The 24,374-nt window shown below is 49.0% G+C and overlaps 1 protein-coding gene across 5 annotated transcripts in view; it reads left to right on the top strand.

Moving 5' to 3' along the window:
* The window catches only part of HIPK2 (homeodomain interacting protein kinase 2), a 167,991-nt gene that overhangs the window by 36,284 nt on the left and 107,333 nt on the right, over window positions 1–24,374 (top strand). For all 5 annotated transcript variants that reach the window (XM_036428548.2, XM_036428519.2, XM_036428562.2 and 2 more), the window contains exon 2: window positions 18,585–19,668. In XM_036428548.2, coding sequence (XP_036284441.1) covers window positions 18,585–19,668 — 1,084 coding nt within the window. The remainder of the gene's footprint in view (window positions 1–18,584; window positions 19,669–24,374) is intronic.

The following is a 24,374-nucleotide window of genomic DNA, read 5'->3' as shown; positions in this document are numbered from 1 at the left end:
ACTCCCCTTCCGATGGGTTCAGTCCTGTATGGCCTCACATTGTTAGGTTTTTATGATGTATGTGCCACCTGCTTACTATCTCAGGCCCTGTAGAAAGTGCGTCTCACAAATCCCAGGTAAATGGACCCGTCCTGACTCTGTGCCCTGTGCCCTGCCTCTGTGCTCCAGCTCACCCCTCCTTCCCGGGGGGTTCCCCTCTCCGGGCTCCACCCTCCCTCTGAGCCCTGCGGCCGGCGATCGCTCCTGGCTGCAACTGCCTTTCATGGCCGTGACCCTCTCTCCTGTCACCCATCGTGCGTGTTGCCTCTTGGGAAGCAGAAGGTTCTGTTTTTCAGGGTGCCGGTCGCCTTGCCTCACCTCTCGGGAGGAGCTTGAACGTCGCCGGCACCCAGCAGTGTTTCCGGATCTCTCTGTGGCCTCGGGAATCCTGTTTGGCAGAGCTGGGAGTGTGACTCATTAATTCATCAAGGACTGTTAGGTTCCACAGGACGGGTTCCTAGAAACTTACCTGGAAGAAGACCGACCGATGGATCAATCCGAGCCGTTTAGAGAGAGATCGCCCAGCATCCCCGAGGGGCCGAGCCTGCACAGGCCAGGGCATTTCCTCCTGACGCAGAAGGTCCTTCCGGGAGCCCAGCCAGAGGCCTGAAGTTGCTTACTGAGCACAGAATTTGAATAATAGGCATCATATGCTTCTTTTTTTTTTTTTTTAATTTATGGATTTTTTTGTTTTGTTTTGAGAGACAGGACTAGAGAAAGAAAGAGACACAGAGAGAGAAACATTGATGTGAGAGAGAAACATCAATTGGTTACCTCCCTTACACCCCCAACTGGAGACTGAACCTGCAACCTGAGCATGTGCCCTGAGCTGGAATCTACTGGGGAGCGAGACATATGGCCTTGACCGGAATGGAACCCAGGATCCTTCAGTCCGCAGGCTGATGCTCTATCCCCTGAGCCAAATGAGCTGGGGCAGCATTATGTGCTTGTAATGATACCTATCAATTATAAGGACATTCTCTGCTCTAGGGGTGGTTCTCTCTACAGAACGCAAGTCAGGCTTCTAGAGTGAACTACCCTCTTAACAATGAAACATCTCAGGCTCTAATTCATAGACCACTAAGACAGCTGCCACTTACCATCGCGTCATCGCCCTCTTTGGGTATGTTCAGCATTTTATGGTGCCCCAGTTTATTACATTCCCACTAATTACATTTTAGACCGGTCATGCCTGAGTCACAAATAAGATGGCATCTAAAACCCTGGCTTGGTCATTTCTGAGGATTCCCTCTCTCGGGCTCTGCAGGTCTCTTTACACGTCAGTGCAACTCAGCATCCTACTCGGGAGATGACACATGCCGTGCTCAGTTCCAGGAGTCTCGATCTAAACCCCATGCCAGTAAAAAGTCCAGAATAGCGTTTGTTCCCATTAACACTGGTGGTACCCTGGGTGTGTGAGCCGTGCTATTTTTAAGCCCATTGCTGACTTCAGTGATAAAGAGGGGACAGAATGTGCCTGGCCAGGCTTGTGCGCTCACCGTGAGTAATACCGTGGTTGTCATGATGTCAGAACTCGAGTATTCTTCATTAAAAGCATCGCATTGCATCATGCACCTGGGGGCAGGGCCCGAAAGGCCCATTTTTCTCAGAGAAATCAGCCACCTGGGGCACAAGCTGGCTCTCCCAGTTGGGGCACTGAGGCCTGAACTCAGCAGCGCTGAATCCATACAGTCGGTTTGAAGAGCAACTTCCCATTTTAGTCACCAGAAGGTGATTTGTCTCCAAATTTCCAAACCAGACAAGAGGCATTTGTGGCAAACGAGCCCATACCTTTCACCGGAGCAGGGGAGTTGTCCGGGGGGAGAGGGTGGGGAGAGGAATTGGGGGGGGAGGGCCGGCACCTCTGAGGTCACTAACGGCCGTGAGGACAGAGCTGCTCCAGCCCTGGGCACGTGGAGTGGCTAAACATCCTCACGGGCACAGAAGTGATGGCTAAACCTGGGGGCTGGAAACGGAACTATTGAGACTTTTTAAAGCCACCTCTAAGGGTGTGTGCCTGGCTCTGGGGGGTGAGCATGCTGAGCACTGAAACCTAATTCCATTCGACCTCATTAATCCAGACCCGTGCTAGTTAGGATGGGCCACGTTACAGTGCTGCAACGAACACCCCCACCTCTCGGGCTTGAAACAACCACGGTTTGTTTCACATTCTTGCATCCTGCCTACCTCCCACCCCCACCCTCATGCCCCCCCCTTGCCCCCGGGGCTGCTGGGTCTCCGCTCCTTGCCATCCTCACTGGGTTCCCAGCGAAGGAGCCCCACCCCTGGGCAGTGCCACAAGGAGAGCGGCTCCAGGCGGGGAGAAGTAAGGGCACTGGCCCCGAGAGGGTTCCTCCCAGGAAGGGCGCTCCCACCCGCTGCTTATCAGATGGCCAGGACCAGCCCGAGCTGCTGGGCTTGGGTTACTTGCGTCACAGAAGGGATTTCAAAGTGAAGGGCTCCAGACAGTTGCTTTGGGAATACAGAAGGGAACTGTAGAACGTGTGTGTTTTACCTCATCCTTTTACGTTTTCGTGTTTTTAGCAAACACTCTATAGCAGCGTTTTTCAACCGCGGTTCCGCGGCACACTAGTGTGCCGCGAGATGTTGCCTGGTGTGCCGTAGGTGCAGACAAGACAAGAATTTTATAATTTTTCACTATTTTGTTTACTTAATATTTCATAATAAAGTAATTATAAAATACTTTCTTTGTGTTTATTTGATTCCTATTCAAGAGAATTACTTTATATATAGTCAATATAGGCACAGAGTTAAATTTTTTAACATTTTCTAATGGTGGTGTGCCTCGTGATTTTTTTCATGAAACAAGTGTGCCTTTGCCCAAAAAAGGTTGAAAAACACTGCTCTATAGTAGTAAAGTAGAACATTTACAATTGATTTAAAATAACTGTCACAGGTATTAGGAGCGTTTTACCGATTAAGAGCACAATCAAAAACGTTGAGGTCATAGTGCACACGGTAGACAGAAGTCGGCGGTGAGCATGTTGTTCTTAGAAACCGGGCCCAGCTGTGGCCGAGGGCGGCGCTTTGGGTTAAAATGGTACACGGGAAAGAACTGCATGCGTGCTCATGGGTAAGCGTGTTCGAAAGAGAGTTTGTCTGTAAGCGGCTCAGAGCAGAAGAATGTCCTCACACGGACCGAAGAGCCCACTTCCATATGCACAGCCTGGCAGGGGCCACGGCCGCACTGCCCAGGCGCCGTCTGTGCCAACTGGTTCCCCATCCACAAGATCCACACACAAATCCCTGCTCAAATATTGTCGGTGAGACCGCCGTGGCGCCTTCATTGCAGTTTATCGCTGCGCAGCGTCACTTTTATTCATGTGTGCTCCCTATGCAGCCTCACTTGCTCTTCTCCCTTGTCTCCATCTTTGCTTTTCCTTTTCTTCCTCCCCCCTCCCTCCCTTCCTGCTTCCCTCACAGCACACACACACTCTCACACACTTACACACACACACACACACACACACACACACACACGCACGCACCCGCCTTTCCCCCGTCCCTCCTGCTTCTCTTCCTCTGTGCCTTCCCCCTCCTTTTACCTTAGGAGTGTGTGTGTGTGGGAGGGGGGGCATTTCCTGTTCCTTTCCCATGATAATCTCTAATTGAGCTTTTTGTCAGATGTCAGTTAAAGGCAACTGAGAGCAATGAGCAGGTTCTCCGGGGAGCAGGCGCCGTAATGTAGAGTGACTGTTGTAAACAGCAAGTGCCATTTAAATCAGGAAAGGCCAGAAGACGGTGCTTTCAGAGGAGGATGGCAGGAATCCGACTTGGAGAGAGCCCGGGGGACAGCACAGCGTCGCTCCCCAAGTTTCCTTTGCGGGTAGAAGACCCCCCAAAAGGGAAATGTGCGGGAAATACATACACACGAGGCAAGGCAGCGGACAGGTGCTGCTGAGAGCAGCATGCGGGCGGCGGGCCTTTGTCCTGCCTTCTTTGTGTCTCCGAGCGGCAGGGACCGGAAAGGGCAGGTCTGAGGGCCATCCCGGACTCCTTGCTGTGACTGGAGCTGGAGCTGGAGCTGCTGAGGACAGACCACGCTCTCAGGTGCCTCCCCTCGCTCTCGGTGAGCAGATGCATTTGCACAAAGAGAGGAGGTGTCAGCAGCCCGGCAGGAATTGGAGCCTGGGCATGGAGTGAGGCTGGGATGCTTCTATGGCTCTGCAACCAAGAGGCGGGACACAGGCGGCGAGGGCAGCCTGCCATTTGGCCCGCGTGGCTCCGCGGTGGTTATAAATACTTGATCACAGCTTGAGTACAAACATGTCTTTTCAATGAAATACATCCTGAGTTATATTACGGAGTGTCTGCGTTTCCGAAGGCTGCGGGTCAGAGTGCCGCAGACCGGGTGGCTCACAGCAGCAGAGCGTGCCTCGTGCAGTCCTGGAGGCTGCAGTGGGGGTCCAGCTGGTCGTGCTCCCCTCGCACTTGGGCAGAACCCCTTCCTGCTGCTGCTTGGCTTCCCGCAGCTCCCGTACTCCCTGGCTTCCTGCAGCACCCCCTGGTCTCCGCCTCTGTCGTTGCGTGGACTTCTCTCCTGTGTCCCTGTCTTCCCTCCTCTTCTTACAAGGACACAGTCCTTAGTCATCCTGGACTAAGACTCCCTGAATGGCCATGACCGGCATGCTCAGTGGTTAGAGCGTTGGCCCACGAACTGAAAGGTCTTGGGTTCCATTCCAGTCAAGGGCACATACTTAGGTTTCAGGTTCCCCGCCCCAGTTGGGGCATGTGCAGGAAGCAACGAATTGATGTGGCTCTCAATTAGATGTTTCTCCCTTGCTCCTCTTCTCCCTCTCTTCTACTTTCTCTAAAATCAATGGGAAAAAAAATATCCTCCAGTAAGGATTAAATTTAAAAAAAAAAGGGGGGGGGGGTGCCACTGAATGGCTTTATTTTAACTTGATTACATCTACAAAGACCCTATCCTATCTAATAAAGAGGAAATATGCTAATTGACCCTCACACTATCTCAAAGATGGCACCCACAGCCAATAAGGAGGAAATATACTAATTTGGCTGTCACACCCTCAAAGATGGTGGCACCCACAGCCACAAGATGGTGGCGCCCACAGCCACAAGATGGTGGCACCCAGCCTCTTAGCCCCCCAGCCACCCATGGCCAGCCCGGATGGTGACTGCCCAGCTGCCCAGGGTCGCCCGAGGCTCAGGTAATCAGGGCTGGCCAAGGCTCGTGCTACAGGCAGTGGCAGCAGCAGAGGTGTGATGGGGGTGTCACCTTCTCCTGGTCGCCAGGTCGCCTCTCACCCCTGAAGGCTCCAGGACTGTGGGAGGGGGCAGTCCGGGCTGAGGGACCCCCCTCCAATGCATGAATTTTCATGCACCAGGCCTCTAGTTTCCAAATAAAGCCAGTTCACAGGTACTGGGGTTAGAACTCCAACCTATCTTGAGGGACACATAGTAAAATAGTTTACACATTTGTTGGTAAAAAAGAGCTGGTAGTGGCAGAGAGTAAAGCAGGTTTCCAGCTATGATTCTGAGTGTGCAAACATTGCTGAAGGAGAACCTTGAGTGAGCTCAAGAGACAAATAATTTGTGGGCTGGGCGTGGGACGGGGGAAAGGTTGCATAAAACCTATTTCACTTTACCAGTGTAAGAATAGCTCATTCTTTTCTGAAGAAAAAAACCTACCAGGCCTTTTTGTCTTGATTTGGACTTTTTTTTTTTTTTTTTTTTTTTGAGAGAGAGAGAGAGAGAAACATCAATGTGAGAGAGAAACATCAATTGCCTCCTATACCCAGAGACTGAACCCTCAACCTGGTTCATGCCCTCACTGGGGATTGAACCTGCCACCTTTTGGTGTACAGGACGACGCTCCAAATCACTGAACCACACTGGCCAGGGCTTGATTTGAACTTTATAAACCAATAGGAACTTTCAGTCTGAGGCTTACCTGGCATTGCCAGTCACCCACCCTCTCAGTGCCAGCTCGGCTTTTTGAGGTTGTCAGTAATGGTTTGAAACAGTAGTGAGTGGAGGGGCGTCGGTGTGCCAATGACAGGGAGTGGCCGAAAGATTCGGGGACGGTGCTTTTGTGAAGATTTGTGCCTCAAACACCTGAAAATTAATACTGTTGAAACTTTAACCGCCCTCTTTAAACATTTCAGGGACAAAGCGAGTGGCCTTCAAGATCTTAGGGGGAAAAATGTGGATTTCAGTGGAATCCCTGTGGGCTGAAACCAGAAGTTCAGCCCGGTTTGTTTTTCTAGTTTGTGGGTGTTCGCCTTTTTTCATCCCACCCAGTTTGTGTATCAAGGCTCTTTTCCTGAGATCCTCGCTTAGCAGGAAAATGCCACGTTGAAAAATGCAACAGCATTTTTGGAACAAAAGGACAATGAAAAAGAAAATAGGGGTGCATGTGAGAAAAGGGGGACCTGAGCCTCTTCTTTTAACACAATGTGGACCCAAGGGAGGAACCCTCCCAACCTTCCCCGTCCCCGTGGCCCACAAGGCTTGTTCGGAGCTTCCTCACGTGCTGCTTGAGAAACGCTGGACACACTCAGCTCTTTCCCGCGTGGGTGTTATTAACACATCACTGCCTCGGTCTATATTAGCCGCATGCCTGCCTGGCGTTTCCAGAAGTCCTATAACGTAAACTTATGCAGAATTTAATCTAAAATAAGCATTTTGCTTTTGCTTGTTTCCATATGTGACTAATTGAAATGCCCTCCTCGGCCCTTGAGGCAAGATAGAGGGAAATCACAAAATGAAATGTCTTATCTCCACAGAGGGGAAAATGCAGACAGTTCTGTTTTGGAATATCATGAACTGTATACCCTGAGAAAATTATGCTTTAGTAAAATGCTTCAGTTTCCTCATACCTATTGTCATGGGTTGAATTGTCCCCAGCAAAAAAATAAAATAAAATAAAATAAAACACCCTTCATATGTTGAAGTCCTAACCTAGTACCTCAAAAATGTGGCCTTAATTGGAGACAGGGTCTTCACAGAGGTTATCAAGTTACAGTGAGGTCACGTGGGCGGCCCTAATTCAGTAAGACTGATGTCCTTATAACAAGGGGAGACTCCGGCGCAGACACATATGTTGAGGGAAGTACAGAGAGACACGGGGAAGATGGCACTTGTGGACCATGGAGAGGCCCCTTCTTCATAGCCCTAGAAAGCGCCTGCCCTGCGCACACCTCGATTTTGCACTTCCAGCCTCTCGAATTCCGAGACAACTACTTTCTGTTGTTTAAGCCACCCAGTCTGGTACCTATTCACCTACATTTAGAAGGCTGTGTCTTTTTTATAAGTAAGTAAGGTTCTTAGTTAATGCAGCTCCTGTTTCGAAAAGGAGTTTCTGAGTTGTTTTGTTTTCATTGATCCCACCAATTCCCTGGAGAAAAAACTGAAAATCATGTGTGTCATATTGGCGTCACGATCTACCTCACCGGAGTCCTATTGGATCGGTGATGCCCACCATGTTTATTGTGAACACTTGGTAAGGTGGCCCCAAAGGTTAATTTATAAGCTCCATGTACTTAGCCACGTCAGTGAAGGCTGGCCCCCCTGCGGAGGTATACGGCAGTCACTGGGAGAGGCTGTTCTGGGTGAGGTGAGCAACTTTCAGAAGGAGAAGTCATTCTGGACACAGGGAGGGGCTGGTCTCAGTGAGTAACGAGCCAGTAGATAGAGAATATGTGGAGAATTTGCAAATGGCAGGACAAGGATGTTTTCTGAATTGAAGAAATACAGTTTTGATGGTGGCATGTGCACATTCGAGAAAGATGACGTAAAAGGTTTTGAAAGTCTTTAAGAGAAGCGCATTTCTTGGAAAAGCAAGAGGCATAACGTGACGCATCGGTTTCTCTTCCCAGGAGCTTGCCCCGTCTTCCTCTCCTCCTGATCCTGTGGGAAGGGGGGCTGTGGGGCTCTTCCCAGCCAGGCCCGGTAGCTCCTCCTCCTGTTTTCGTTCTCCTGGGTCAATTCCTTGGTTGTGTTTATCAGCCTCTTGTCCTTGACCTTCCCTGTGACTCACGCCGGCTTCCCCGGACGATTTGACGTCGGTGCCCCGAGGATCGCTTCAGCTGCCATCTGCTCCACTTTCTGCACCATTTCTCCCGGGAAACGGCCAGCCCACGTGGACTCCGTTTTCATCTAGGTGCTGCTGACCACCCTCCGGTCAGCGCCTCCAGCGTGACCTCCCGCCCAGTATCCTGTCCTGGTTTTCGTCTTGGCACACGTAGGAGACCGCCTCTGTGTTCATTAGCGCCCCAAATGAAGCCTGCCCCTGGACAGCTGGCTCTCTCCCCCGTCGGCACTTCCCCTCAGCCTCGGGGAGGTGAACCTTTCTTTGAGTTGAGGGTTTTTACTTTTGCTTCTTTTTCTTTCTCTCTTTTTTATTTTTTTTGTCTCTCTGACCTGCTCATCCGTGTTTAGTGCTAATTTTGGCTCTGCCCTTTGCCGGTGGCATTATGCATGGACTGGTGCAGGGTCACCTTGCCCTCTTCCCCATCTGATTAATCCTGTGCAAGCTTAGCTGATCCTATTGATTTTTCATCCGCTTTTCAAAATGGTTTCACTTCATTCAAGATTCGGCGCAGCGAGTGGGAGCTGGATGCTGACTGTCCGTGATCGGCGGCTCCTGACACGCACTCCGCACTCCGGCAAAGGAAGCAGGTCCTCGCCTCCGTTCAGTATAAGTAGTTGGACACAACGTTTCAGCCTGGATGTCCTGCCAATGTTTGGAATTCAGCTGGTTGAAACCTGTTCCGTTATCCCTCCCCCCACCCCCTCTCCATCCTGAGATGGACAACATTTTAATACCATTTCCCCCCTTCCCCAGCAGCATCCCTGAAGCCCGCTCCTTCAGGCCCCAGACATACTCGGTTCCTGTCTCCTTCGCCCTTGCATCCCATCTGTCAGCGTGCCTTGCCTCTGCTCCTCTGCACAGTCTCACGTTTCTGCTGCTTCCTTTCTGTTTCCTCAGGCAACGCCCTAGTCCGGACCCTCCTTCCCTCACCCCTGGCTGCTGGGACAGCCGCATCCTCTTTCTGAAAGCAGGGCCCTGTCCCTGTGCCGCTATGCACCAGTAGGGGAGGTGTACCTCTTTAAGGAGGTGAATTTCTTTTGTCTAACAATTTTTATTGGTTATGTTTCTCAACTGTCACCATAACCAGAGGATGCAGAAATGAGGGAGGACTCAGGGTCCCTGTGGTGGGTGCCCGTTTTTGACCAGGTGGTGTGCCATTGGGGTGCCCTGCCCACACTTCAGAGCTGCCTCTTCTCACGTATCCACTTCCGTTTTTCTTGGCCATTATTGCACCTGACTCCCTGTTCTCGTCTGAGAAACTAAACAGTAAAGAAGAAGAAGGGTGACCAGCACAGATGTGGGAGTCAGTCAGACTAGTAGACAAGTGACCTGGGACAGACCATGTCCTCTCCCACAACTCCATTTCCCTATCCATTTAGAGAGCTGCCGCTGGTTGTGAATTGTGTGGGGTGACACTCAGTAAGACCCAAGGGAGTAAACGTGGGTCGCTTTAGTGGCAGGGCTTCACACCAGCTGTTTTGACTATTTAATAATTACCTCTAGAAGCATCGACGTTATCAGAAGACAGTCATTCTGGGCAAGTGGGCTCTTGGTGCACAGTATAGGCGGGTGGTTATTTAATAGCTTTGCATCTGTGATTATGTTACCCCCGTGTACACGCCCCTTAGCTGTGGACTCCCAGCAAAGACTACTTCCTCGGACAGAGGCTGTCCCCACCCCCACCCCAGCTCACACCCACTGAGCAGGATTCAGAATACTCTCCTGCCTTTCAAAATGTACCCTTTTTTTTTTTTTTTTTTTAATCCATTGATTTTTGTTTAGAGAGAGTGGAAGGCAGAGGGAGAGATAGAAGGAGAGAAACATCCATTTGAAAGAGATACATTGATCGGTTGTCTCCTGCACACTCCCCGACCTGGGGCCGGGATCAAGCCTGCATCCAAGGTGCATGCCCTTGACCAGAATCGAACCCGAGGCCCTTCAATCCGGCACTGTATCCACTGAGCCAAACCCCATCTTTCTAATCATAGCTCTAACCCCAGTTCCTCTGTAAACCCTCACCTAACCGCAGCCCATAGCGATTCCTGCCTCTGAACTCTCTGCGCGTTTACTTTGGCAACTTGCTTATGCTGCTTAGACTTGCCAGTCGTCTCTTTTAATTTGCAATGAACTTGGCGACCCCATGAGATTTAAGCTCGTTTAGAGCAGTGCTGATGTCTCGAATGTCTTCGTTTCCTTTTGTGCCCAAACCCAGTCTTTTTTATTTAGAGAACCTTGGTGCAATCAATAGTATTGTCATTATTGACAAAAGAATTCTGTAGAGCTTGTGGTTGATCCTAAACTGTGTGCTGGTGGAATATACTAGATATGTACATTACACAACGAGTGGATAAACAGACTTGGATTAAAAATGATATCAAAGCCCCATAGACATTTACAGTACAATATTTTGGAAATGTGTCGTTTAGAAATGGTGTAATCTGAAATGATCTTTGTACTACTTATGAAATATAAACTTGATAAAATGATTATCGTTAACATTTTAATGAATATTGTTTCATATGCCAATGAAGACATTTTTTCCAGTATTTTTTAACTCCCAAGGGCATCAAATTAATCATGTTTTACTGGTTACTCAATGGTTATACAGAGTAACCCTTTTCTAGACGTTTAAAAATGTCCATTCAGATGTGTATTTCACATATACTTGACATTTCTTTTGTATGTCCTATGATTTTCTTACGTCTGATGTGCATAATGTGATATATAAGACAGATATGACATTGCGTTAGGTATGGAAATTAACTCTTCCTTTGAATTCTGGAATACAAAAGCAAAGATCTGTAGCTTCTATCAGACACTCATTTTACAGCAGAAGTGTGTGTCCAATGGATCTTAGGAAGTGGGAAAGCTGGTGCCTCTTAAACTAAGGTGTTCATAGCTGTGTTCCCTTTAATAATGTAACTGGATCTGAGTGATAATCTATTTCATACCTGCCAAACCAGAATTAAATTTTATATAATGGTAAAAATCGGTGCCACTGTTTTACTTATAATTCCTTCCCTCAAGCTTTGATAGAATTCAGTGAAATTGAATTCAATTTAATTTTTTTTTTTTTAATCAGAGTTGAACCCTTACTCATCCCTGCAGTTTCACCAGGGTCCGATCTTCCAGGAGATAATTTTGGAGTGGTGAAACGGAGAGGAAAGGCACTCAGATGTGAAGCAACTTTTCAGTTCATCTAGTTGTGAAATATAAAGTTATGAAGAAACAAGCAAAAGAACTAAATGAGCCAATCCTTCAGTAAATAACATTCAAAAAAAATAAAAAATGAAGTTACGATTTCAGGAGAATCATGAAGACTTTTAGCTATTTTTTTTTAAGTGGAAAATTTTATTCTCAACCCTAGAAAAATGAATTTTCCATTAAACCATTAAGACAAAGAGGAACATAGAATGTCCTGGGTCAGGATCCGGTTTGTTCACTTATCATAGGAGCCTGCACCCATCACTGACTTCCTAGCTTCCCAGCTAGGACCCTGTGAGAAGGGAAGTGCAAAGGGTGTGCTTACCAATCGAATCGGCACGACCAGGGTGAAGAAGTCCCAGGCGAAGAAGTCAGGTGTGGGCTTGACATCCGGCACCTGGCGTGGCTCAGGTGGTTGAGCGTTGTCCCCGTGCACTGAAAGGTTGTAGGTTCGATTTCCGGTCAGGCAGGTTTTAGACTGGATCCCCCTGGGGTGTGCAGGAGGCAGCCGATAGAATGTTCTGTTCTCACATCCAATAGAATGTTCTGCTCTTCCCACATCAATGTTTCTCTCTTCTCACCTCCCTCTCTCTCTAAACATAAATAAACAAGTCTTAAACAAACAAACAAACAAAAACTGGGCCCAGAGTCTGGTGTGTACTAGATGCTGAAGAGTTTTAAATCTGTGGAATTGTGAGAATCATAAGCCATCAGGCTTGAACTCAGGTGTAACAGCATTTTTATGGACATAAATGGCATCTATGATAACGTTTAGAAGGTAAATGTTTTAAAGTTGGTTCTTTGAAATGCAGACTTTCTTGCATTTTTTAAAGCAAAATGAGCATTGAATAAAGTAGCCAAAAGGAGGTCAGTTGCCCTCATTGCCTTCAGTGTACAGGCTATTAAAATGCGCCCGACGCAGCTGGGGAAACCGAGTGTGTCTGGGGCACAAAGGAGATAGTCTGTTGTCTTTGTGGTAGTAAGAAATGACTTCTTATAAATAACGGCATTAGTTCTTCTAACTGAAGGGTATATTCTAACGTCAGTTTTATAGGATCTGTTTTTCACTTGCCACATGCAAGGAGGAAGATAGTGCATATGGTTGTATAAGTTGTCTTAAATTTTAATAAGTATCTCCTTAAATGCTTTTTACTGATCATTTTTATAACATCCTCATAAACTTGTATCAGTAACATTAAAAGGCGTGTAAGGCCCCAATGTATAGCTGACATTCAGGGGTCTAATTTTGACTCGCATCAAATGTGAGTAGCAAGGCAATATGCAGCCTTTAGAAGCTTTAGTTCTAGATCGTCTGGACTTGCGGAGTGAAAATAGGAACCTCTTGTTAGGTGTTACCCTAGGAGACTACGGAAGCTTTTGTGGCCAAGTCTGGGTCTGGCGACCCCTGTAGGAAGCAGGAGTGAGGCTCGCAGGTTTATCCTGCAGTGATTCTCCGGACACTTCACACCGCTCGCGCCCCATGGGCTCAGAACCCACCCTCACGGTTGGACTGTAGCCTCCCAGTGTTCCATCAGAGAAGAGCAGAGCCCGCTGTCCTCCGAGAGCCGGTTAGGAACAACTGAAATTTTGCCACAGGACCCAACTGAAAATGTGGATTAAGCCCTTGGCTTTTCAGGAAAGAAAATGGACAGGTAAGGAAGGAAGCAGACCTTAAAGAGCTTGGAGGTCATCACAGAAATGAGAGTGGAAAGCAGAAAGGTGCTCCCTTCTCCTGCCCAGCACAGGGGTCTGATAAACAAAGTAAAAGGCATGGGCTTGACTCACAGAGGGCTGAACTGCTCAGGGGAGTTTATTCCAGAAAAATATTCTCAAGGAGCGATGTTTGGGAATGAGTTTGGTTGTTGCTATAAGATTATTTTTAGGATTTAGCTATGCAACCACCAGCAGTATTTTATTCTTTATAAGGTATATTAGAGATTTTTAAATAATAATAATAATAATAATAATAATAATAATAATTCATTTCTCAGACCAAAAGGCTTCTGCTACAGAATAATGGTAATAAGGCTGTATTACCAAACTTCCAGTTATCAGAGAAGTCAGTTGTGGGACTTAGTTTACAACATGGTGACTACAATTAACAATACCATATACTGTACTAATACTTGAAAGTTGCTGAGAGAGTAGGTCTTAAATGTTCTAACACCACACACACACCATGGCCACTCAGTGTATATCCTATATAATAAAAGACTAATATGCAAATTGTCCCCTCGACCAGGAGTTCGACCAACAGGCTGGCTGGCCAACCTGTCGCCAGACCCAGACTTGGCCACAAAAGCTTCCGTAGTCTCCTAGGGTAACACCTAACAAGAGGTTCCTATTTTCACTCCGCAAGTCCAGACGATCTAGAACTAAAGCTTCTAAAGGTCATGGATGTGTTAACTAATCTCATCGTGGTCATCAATCCACAGTATACATTGAGTGGCCAGATTATTATGATCTCTGAATGCATAATAATCTGGCCACTCAGTATATATATACACTAGAGGCCCAGTGCATGAAATTCATGCACGGGGATGGGGTGTCCCTCAGCCCAGCCTGCACCCTCTCCAATCTGGGACCCCTTGAGGGATGTCCGACTGCCCTCTCACAATCCAGGACTGCGGGCTCCCAACTGCTTGCCTGCCTGTCTTCCTGATTGCCCCTAACTGCTTCTGCCTGCCAGCCTGATCACCTCTTAACCACTCCCCTGCCAGCCTAATTAATGCCTAACTGCTCCCTTGCCAGCCTGATTGCCCCTAACTGCCCTGAACCCTCCCATCTGTCCTCCCTGCTGGCCATCTTGTAGTGGCCATCTTGTGCCCAGATGGGGGCAGCCATCTTGTGTGTTGGAGTGACAGTCAATTTGCATATTACTCTTTTATTAGATAGGATGTATATTAGAGGCACAGTGCATGAATTCGTGCATGGGTAGGGTCCAGCCAGCCTGGCCAGGGGGAGGAGTCATAGGGGGTTGGCCAGCCAGCCTGTTGGTCGAACTCCTGGTCGAGGGGACAATTTGCATATTAGTCTTTTATTATATAGGATATACACTGAGTGGCCATATTATTATGCGTTCAGAAATCATAATAATCTGGCCACTCAGCGTATATGTGTGTGTAAATATATACAAATCGTCACACTGTGCACTTTAAACTTACACAATGTTATGTCAGTTACATCTCAGTCAAGCTGGAAATAATCAGGCTGCATTGGAATTGTGTCTAGTTCTTGGAACAGTAGCTGCTGACCTTATAAAAGGAGCAAGGGGACCGCATGAGGCCACGCCAGGGTTGGAGGCAGCCGGCGGTGAAGGGCACGTCCAGCCACGCAGGGCCTCTCCGATGCTGACATCTGTCACCAGAGGTGGCCAGTGATGATTTCCACAGTTTTATGACCCTTGGCTGTCATCCCAATAAGTCATAAGCCATCTTCTTCCCGTCTGTAAAATTCCACTTCTACACCCTGGCCTTTCCACCAAAATCTCTTTGAAAGAGTGAAAACAGAGCCACATCTCCTTGAAGTTTATATAACATCAGCATATTTTTTCTACTGCAGCCCTGACTGCCACCTTCCCCTCCCCCTGAAGGGCTTGAGGAGTAAGGGGGCAAGCTAGATGCCAAAGGATAAAGGAAATGCTTATTTGCATTGCCTCTTCAGTGAATGAGTTAGTTACTAAAAGCCAAGGGATTGGTCATTTCTATATTATATACATCATCTAGAACCATATGGATATTTAATATTAGTAAACAGAAAATCATTTTCTGTGTTATTGTAGAATTAGGGGGAGGTTGACTTGAACAAAAAGAGCAGTGGGAAGAAACAGGTCAGGCTCTGAATAAGGAAACTGAAATATTAGTGGTCTTGTGAGCAGAAGGATGTACAGAGAAGTGTAGTCATTTCACACCTATTGGAGCTCAGGATCCAAACAAGTGAAGAGGCCTCTGTCACATCTAAGGGATCAGGCTCAAGGTGGGGTTCAGAGCAGGTGTAGGAACGTCAGAGCCTGTCCAGGGTGAAGTACAGGCAGACCTGAATGCCGACCCCAGGACAGGAGTCTTGGTTTTAAAATGCCTTGCTTAGGATGAAAAGATGTTAGCAGGATTTTCTGGACTTCCCAGAGAAGTGCATCCAGGTTCAATAAGTGCTTGTGACTCTGTAGCCAGAGAGCTAAGCTCTCTCTTGGAGACCAGGCCAGCAAGAGTACTTTCTTCCATCAACCGCGTGCCTACCATGTATCATAAACTCAGCTCAACGCTGGGGAAACAGAACTAAGTATGAGGTATGAACTGTCGTTCTTGCCCTCAGAAAATGGCCTGGTTATGAAAACAGGACCTAAATGTGTCAGAAGTTAAACAGCACGAAAGATAAATGATTCAGCCCAGTAAGACAAGAGATTTTGCAGGGCAGAAATGCATTTTGTGACCAAATGGGTGACACTATATGATAGATGCCATAGGAATAGGGAGCTGAGAGTAACCACCGTGTCTTGGCAAGGTCTGGGAAAGGGAGCGATCTGAATTGTCCTGTCTTTAGATAAGTTGAGAGAAATAGTGAAGTCGTGCCAGATAGAGGAATGGTGCAAAAGTGTGGAGGTAGGAAGTTTGAGAGGCATTTAAAAACAGTAAAACAGCTTCATAGAGTTGAAAATTGAGGAAGGTTAATAGTTGGAGAAGAAGCCAATAGAGTCCTCAACTTTATCTTCTAGACACGAAAAAGTCATTAAAAGTTTTTGGACAGAGGAGTGACATGCTTAGAAAAATCCTGGGAAAGTTAGTCTGGTGGCTGGAGGTGGCAACTAGAAGAAAGATCACTCGGAAAGACCAGATGTCTGTGTTTGCTTTAATCCTGCTAGAAAGTGGTACATGTTTTAACTATGAAATAGCAACAAGGACAGAAATGAAGAGATGAATATAAGAGGCATTTTGAAGAAGGAGAGGGTAATAAAGCCTAGCACCTTCTTGTCCATGGAGGCAAAGAAGAATCATCAAAGGTAAATGCATAGTTTTGGAACCAAGTGACTAGAAGACTATTTAATGAACAGAAATGGGATGTTAGGTGGGAGGGTGAGGTGGCTCAATTCTTAAGGAAAGATAATGAATTGACCCGTAGAGGGTAGTCTTTGCTGACGCAGGATGCAGAGGTGTATTACTGGAAGGTACCAGGGAGAGGCTCCCTGTGATAAACATGTGGGAGTCGCCTGCATCAAGATGACTGTTTTACCTGTTTGAAGGGATCCTATCTTCTAGAGCACATGTGTCAAACACAAGGCCCGCGGGCCAAATCCGTCCTGCCAGGCCTTGCAATGTGGCCTGCACCGCGCTGTCATCACTGCACTCCGCTGCGTTTCCATCACAATGACAGTTTATGACTGTTCAGTAAACCATTCGGCCCGCGATTTAGGCTGGATTTTAGATTTTGGCCCCTTCTCTGATTGAGTTCGACACCCCTATTCTAGAGAGAGGAGAGTCAACATGTTGGAGACACGAACATTTTCGAGGAGGAAGCGGAAAGAAACCACCCAGCACACAGCGTGCAGCGAGACACTAGGGAGGAGGTTACAGGTTCTCGTAGACACAGATAAGAGCATTGAGGAGGAAGCTGTGGTCAGCAGTATCAGATGTTGCGGAGAGGTCACTGAGAAAGGCTAGGGACTGAAGAAAGGCCGCTGGGTTAGGCAGGAAGTCGTTTACCTTTGGGACAGTGTCACGGAGGGTGTATGTGGGGTGGAGAGAAGGTGGATTAAGGACTGAGCCTGGAAGGATAGGGGGTCTAACATTGATTACAGGTGAGAAGAAGGAACAAAGTAAAGGGGAGAACATGATGATTACTCCCCTTGTCTTCCACGTTGGAAATGTGTGTGTGACACACATGAAGACAGAGATTAAGCCATTGATTCATTAAGGACTCGGATCCCATCAACAGAAGAAATTAAAAGCTGTAGGAGAAAGAGGACCGTGGAGGGAACTGGGTTCAAGAGAAATGGGAAAGGATGAATCATGAGAATAGGGGAACTTTTAATGTTGGAAAGGAGAGACACCTCTTCCTCTGAGACGTAGAGGAGAGAGTGGAGGATGGATGTAGATTCAGAAATGTTTTGAAAGGAAGAGAATAAAGGTGGAAAGCAAGACTGCTGACCTTAGGCTTTTGGACAAATTGGAAGGTGCGAGGCCCGCTGAGAAAGAGGCTGGACGAGGGTGATGGGCAATTGGGTGAAAATGAAAATGTTAAATACCACTCTGGGTAACACGCGGGGGTCAGAGAAACACGGACATTCGGATGGCTAACTACCAACGGTGCTTGATAGAAAACCCACTTGTAAGAGATGTTCATGTCTGCAGCTCAGAAGACGGGCACTGTGTGTTTCTACTTTCACCTTTAAGAACTTATTCTTCCTCGTTGTCTTATTTTTCCTAATACAGTTTCTATGAATTGTTTTATTTCTATTACCACCATAATTATAAATTGCACAACTATTCCAGAGTTATGCTCTTATAGAGTCCTGAGGTTATCTAAATTGTGGGTGAGATGTTGGTCTGGAATAATACTTTCTAGATGAATTAATTTATCGATATATGCATTTAGCAGAAAAAGTTAGTGCTAAAACCCATGAATTGTATTACCCACTTTAGACTATCTAAATACAAATATTGAACCAACTGCTTAGCTACTCAACCCTACAGAATTCATCTAAGAGTAACTTAAGAATAAGATCCCAGAGTAATTATGGGTCATCCAGAAGCTAGCCCATGGTGAGTGGCTCCATGACTGGACCTATGTGGGAAGATGTTTCTTCATATGATTGAACCAGACAGTCAAGATCTGAGACAAAGAGTAACTGACCATGGAAGACAACATACATAACAATTGCATAACAATACAGTCTTCAGTTTTACTGGGATTGCAACCCAGTGAGGGTTGAGGAAGAATTCATTTCTATCACAAATGTTATTTGTAATATATATATAATGAACAAAGTCCTCCTGACATTCAAATTCTGTATCTTAATCTTAAATATATTCCTGACTCTGTAAGTCTCTCATCCTCCTAATGGTGTCAAGTGGAACAACTAACGCCTTGGCCCCACACACTGAGTGACCAGAATGTGCTTCTGGACGGAATAGATTCACTTTTGCAACTTTGTGTAAGAGGGGGGAATATTCTATAGGCCCCGGCCACTGCTCAGAACGGAAATGAATCTGTTGAGTCTATTCATGTGATGGCAACTAAATATTTATTTTTTCCTTTCTTTCCCTTATAGGTATGGCCTCACATGTGCAAGTTTTCTCCCCTCACACCCTTCAATCAAGTGCCTTCTGTAGTGTGAAGAAATTGAAAGTAGAGCCGAGTTCCAACTGGGACATGACTGGGTACGGCTCCCACAGCAAAGTGTATAGCCAGAGCAAGAACGTGCCACCTTCTCAGCCAGCCACCACAACCGTCAGCACCTCCTTGCCCATCCCAAACCCGAGCCTACCTTACGAGCAGACCATCATCTTCCCAGGAAGCACCGGGCACATAGTGGTCACATCAGCAAGCAGCACTTCTGTCACCGGGCAAGTCCTCGGCGGACCACATAACCTAATGCGTCGAAGCACTGTGAGCCTCCTTGACACCTACCAAAAATGTGGACTCAAGCGTAAGAGCGAGGAGATTGAGAACACAAGCAGCGTGCAGATCATCGAAGAGCACCCACCCATGATTCAGAACAATGCAAGCGGGGCCACGGTAGCCACTGCCACCACGTCGACTGCCACCTCCAAAAACAGTGGCTCCAACAGCGAAGGCGATTACCAGCTGGTCCAGCATGAGGTGCTGTGCTCCATGACCAACACATACGAGGTTTTGGAGTTCCTGGGCCGAGGGACATTCGGGCAAGTGGTCAAGTGCTGGAAGAGGGGCACCAATGAAATCGTGGCCATCAAGATCCTGAAGAACCACCCGTCCTACGCCCGGCAAGGCCAGATCGAGGTGAGCATCCTGGCCCGCCTGAGCACCGAGAGCGCCGACGACTACAACTTTGTCCGGGCCTATGAGTGCTTCCAGCACAAGAACCACACGTGCTTGGTCTTTGAGATGCTGGAGCAGAACCTCTATGACTTCCTGAAGCAGAACAAGTTTAGTCCCTTGCCCCTCAAGTACATCCGCCCGGTCCTCCAGCAGGTAGCCACGGCCCTGATGAAACTAAAGAGCCTGGGCCTCATCCACGCCGACCTCAAACCGGAAAACATCATGCTGGTGGATCCGTCCAGACAACCGTACCGGGTGAAGGTCATCGACTTTGGGTCGGCCAGTCACGTGTCCAAGGCCGTGTGTTCCACGTACTTGCAGTCCAGATACTACAGGTAAGACCGTTCGCACGGGGACAGGAGATGCCGGCCGCCCAGGGGCATCCACAGAGAGGGTGCGGTGCTGGTCACCACGGGGGAGATGACGTTCTATGCCTGCAGTGCCGCCTGCCAGGGATCGGAGTTCAGTCAGGAAATTAGGACATGTGCCCTTGGGAATGGGGATGAGAAGCATGTAGGAGGGAGCCGGGTAAGGTTCTTGGCGCGCACACACACACACACACACATGTTCAGAGTTGGAAGGGGCTCCTGGGGGCTGGGGTGAAGAGCAGATGCAGAGCAGGGTCCTCCTGGATCCAGACGTGGGTGGAGGAGAGAGGGGGGCGGGCATTATTGAAGTCACTGGGGCAAGAACACGCAAGACTCACATCGGAGACAAGGAAGACCCCCTTCTTGGTCAGAACAGAGCATCTGGGGGTCATGGGAGCTGGGACTGAAAGGATAAGTTGGGGCAGAGTTGTCTTAAATACCAAACTAAGAGCATGCAGCTGTATCCTTAACCGTGGAGCAGGCACGAAGCGTTACCAACAAGACGAACGTGATGCTCTGCAGGTGGCGTTTACATGTCCATGTTTGAGCGATCGAAGGAGGAATAGGGCCCGTTGGCTTGCTCCTGGCGAGAGAAGGCCAAGTTTTGGGTCAGGATGATGGGAAGATGGTGGGAGGATTGCAGAGAAGGACAAAGCTTTCATTCCTCCACTCACTCCACAAGGAGACTTCACTGCTCACCTGAGCCGGCCACCGTGCCGGAGCCGGAATATTGGGGTCTCTTGCATGCCAGTTCCCACCCCTAGCTACACGGTAAAGTCACCCCCAAGGCTTTTAAAAGCAACCCAACTTGGGTACCAATCTCTACAAACTGAATCCACGTTTTTTGGGGGGGATCTCATTGCCCCGCCAGGGTTGAGAACCGGTGCTGCAGGGTGGGGGTGGGGGGGGGGGGCAGGTGACAGCACTGGCTTGGGAGTGAGAAGCCTGGGTTGACTCTGATCCCTGCACTGGCTAAGCTGTGCAACTCGGGTTTGCTGCCCTATTTCCCTACGACTCCACTTCTTCACCCGTCCACTCGGGAAGTCGGTCACCAGCCTGTGGGGTGGTTGGGATGGTGGCCCATGGTGACACAGCTCAGTGGTTCGCTCGGCGTCCGGCACGCGGTGGGCGCAGGAAGGAGTGGGTGGAGAGGGCCGGGCCGGGCTGTTCTGTGGTGGCGGCGGCGAGGGGCTGTGTTTGAGGTGATGTGGAACAGTCCAGTGAAGATGGACCGTGGCAGGAAACAAAGCCAAACTCCCATGAGAAGACGGGGCTGATGGCCCTATCAGAGGCTGACATGTAGCCAAGAAAAGCAGAATCCCGGGCTAGTCTTTGTCTGATGCCACACTTCCTTCCCGGCCACGGAGACACGGCTGGAAAGCAAGCGAGAGCCACTGGGTGGCACAGCTGGCGTCACCTGGAGCTCCACCGGTCAGCTCCACTGTTCACTGAGGCACTGACCTTCCGGCCAGTCCCTCCACCCAAGCCCTCAGCCTGCAGCCCCGTGCATAACCTGCAAGGCAGGGTCCCCCCGAGCCCCTCTCACCTTCCTCACTCCTGCCTCAGGCCTCTAGGCCCCTCACCTGTGCTATTTGCCGCCCCACCTAGGCCCACCCACCCCTTAGGAGGCATTTCCCGAGCTACAGCAGCTCCTTTCTAGGCCCCTTCCCTCCTTTCTTTCTGTCTTTCCCTCCATTTCTTCCCCCCTCGGTGCAGGTGTGCCAGCATCTCCCATGGGGACGGAGCAGCTTGCCGCTGCCTCCTGCTCACTCCCCTCCTGTCCACTCACTGGCTCCGTAAGCTTTGCGGTTGGCTCCCTGTCTCTCTGCTCTGAGCAGGCGATCCTCCTCACAGCGAGGCCCTGGGCTTGAAGGGAGCGGGGAGGACCCCGTGTGTCCCTGGGGGCAGGGGTGAAGGAGGGTGGGCCAGTGGGTTCTCTGAAAGCCGGCGTGGTGGCGTCATTGCTGTCACCACGGCTCCCGCTGCTGAGGTCACCGTGTCGTCAGGTGGCCGATTCGGCCTGCCACAGGCTGCTGCTTCCTGGGCCCCGGCCTGAACGGAGGGTGAACTGCAGCAGAGGCGGGCGGCTCGGGCTTTTATGAGTTAGTTGGACTCGGTGGCTGTTCCGTGAACAGAACTGGCTTTATTGGAGTCCCTGGAAAGTGATCGTGGCCGCCCGTAAAGACCTTAGCAAGCTCCATTTGAAAGGCAGTGCACGCTTAGGGCCTAGCCTGACGAACCAGTCAGTACGTTGACTTTGGGATCCTTGGACTGGATCTTCTCTCTTCTCACCCTGTGTCCACATGACACTCCCCGCCCCTGTCCCCAAAGGTGGGCACTGTTTTACTTTGCTTGTACCTCCGCCCCTTGTGCCCTGCACACGGGACCCCCACTCGGGTAATCGGGGGCAGGAGGGACATCTCCAGGGGTGGCGAAGGCCTGTTTGCTGATGCTCCCAGGCTCTCAGCTCTCCTCTCTCTGCCCCCACTTTCCACCCCTGGCCCCTCCCTCCCAGGCTCCCTCTGCTGCCGCATCCCCTGCCTTTACCCTCAAGTGGCTGTTGCCCAGCGTTCTGAGGAGGAGAACCTCTTCTCCATGGTTGCTTTGGCCAAAAGAGCAAGTGTCCATCCTTCTGGCCCCCATGCCTTCACCCCATCATGCCCAACTCTGGTTTCAGGGGCACAGTCAGCCCCAGAGCTAGCCCAGCCTTTCTCCTCGAAATGCTGCTCCGTCTGTCTCTGAATTGGCCACCGTGTCCCGTTCCTCCATCCTGTTCCCCCTGATCCTCGCCTGAGCCCCGGAGCAGCCGCTGAGAGTTTCAGGACAGTCTCCAGCTGTGTCTGCGCCAGTCCTGGCTGTGGGACAGCCACGTCCGGGCCCCATCTATCAAGCTGATTTTCCCTGATTGCCTTGCCTTTTACGGGGGAGAGGGGATGGGTGGGGTGGAGCACTTCAATTGTCCATTGTTAATCTAGAAGGAGGACGTTTTCAGCTGCATTTTAAGAGGATGTGCCTGTGCTTGAGCTGCCTGGGATAGAGCTAGCTGCCTTATACTGTGGATCCATGCAGACACAAGGCTTGGTTTCCCAGGGTCCCCGGTGTCTGAGCTGGGTGCACTCCCACCCCCCACACCTCTCACAGAATTGGCTTATTTGTTTGGCGTGGCTTGTTTGTTTTGCCGTCTTTTGTCCATTGAGAGAAGTTCTGAAGCTCTGTCACGTCAGGACCTGGTTTCCAGTCCCACCACAGCCACTGAGCAACAGGCTCTGCAGTCGGGAGACCTGAGTTGCAATCCTGGCCCTGTATGTCCCCAGCAAACTGTCCCACCCAGTCATTATCAGTAGAATGTCAACTGCGAGCCATCCACTCGCCTGCATCTGGATCCCATTATGACTGGGGCCGTGTTTATGAGACCGTTGGCCAGGGTTCAGTCTGTGGCCAGAGGACAGTTTTCTCTCCCGCGGGTTGACCTTGGCCTCATTATCCAAACTGGGAACCCTCCATGATCTCTTCCCCATCAACAGGGAACATGGCACGTTCCTGCTTTGCAGGCAGACCTCACTTTATTGCGCTTATTAAAACAGATGTGGCAGTTTTTACAAGTTGAAGGCAAGAGCAGGAAAAATGACAACTCTCATTATTACTCCAGTCACCTTATTACAGTGGTCTGGATCCAAATCTGCGGAATCTCCAAGGTGTGCCTGTATTCTGAGTCACTTCAAAAGAGTGGGATAGCTTTGTAAAGCCGTATGGTAGTTTTAAAAACTGTATACTAGTTTGTGCAGATTATAAAGTATAAAAGGTGACTGACTAGACATTCATTTGATTCAAAAGACCTGGAAGTTAGATAATCCATTGCAGCTGTTAACTTTTTCAATTAGTCTTTTATCACTACTACAAACAATCCAAACAGTTGCTAGTTTGCACCTGAGGATATTAAGCAAAATATTCAGCCCATTGGCAATGTCTTTCACCCCAGGAGATGGCTATAAATAAATATGTGAAAGCTTTTAGAGTCGCAGCACTTTTCCAAGGAGAGGTAGTCAGTAAGGTATCTTGGTTGTTAGCTTATCCTCAATCTCCCCTTACACGTCTCTTTGACCTTGAGCTGTATGGTGAAATAATTTAAATTTAAAATTTTCTTTATTATGAAATTATTGAGGTTGTAAGCTCTGCATGTATTTGAGTGTATCTCTGCCCAGGTGTTCCAGTCCCTCCTTCTTTCTCTCCCTCTCTCTCTCTGTCTCTCTCTCTCTCTCTCTGATAACCAATGTAAGCCCACACATGACATACACAGGCATAGGTGTACTTGTGAGCACCTTGGTGACAGAAGCCAACACTCAGCTCTAACAGATGCTGACCACGTGGAGGGAGGCACACAGATACATGCAACAAACACGCATACATGCGAGGACACACACGCACCACTTCAAAGCCATGAAATACCTTCACCTTCACAAGTCACACGAGCCAAACTGAGGTCCCCAGAGACTTTCTTTTCAGAAGTATTAACGCCCAGGAACTTGGCCCAATGTTCTGCCATGCTGCCAACTGCATGGATGGCCCCAAACCTGAGGACAGTAAAGCTGGAAGCACTTTTGGACTCAAGGCATAAACTGGTCGTTTTCAAAGTGTGATCCAAGGGCCCTCCTGTCTAGAGCCACCAGATGCTG

Source organism: Pipistrellus kuhlii, unplaced genomic scaffold (assembly GCF_014108245.1).
Source record: "Pipistrellus kuhlii isolate mPipKuh1 unplaced genomic scaffold, mPipKuh1.p scaffold_m20_p_10, whole genome shotgun sequence".
NCBI lineage: Eukaryota > Metazoa > Chordata > Mammalia > Chiroptera > Vespertilionidae > Pipistrellus > Pipistrellus kuhlii.
The sequence above is the reverse complement of the archived record's forward strand: the minus strand, read 5'-3'. Positions and strand labels throughout refer to the sequence as shown.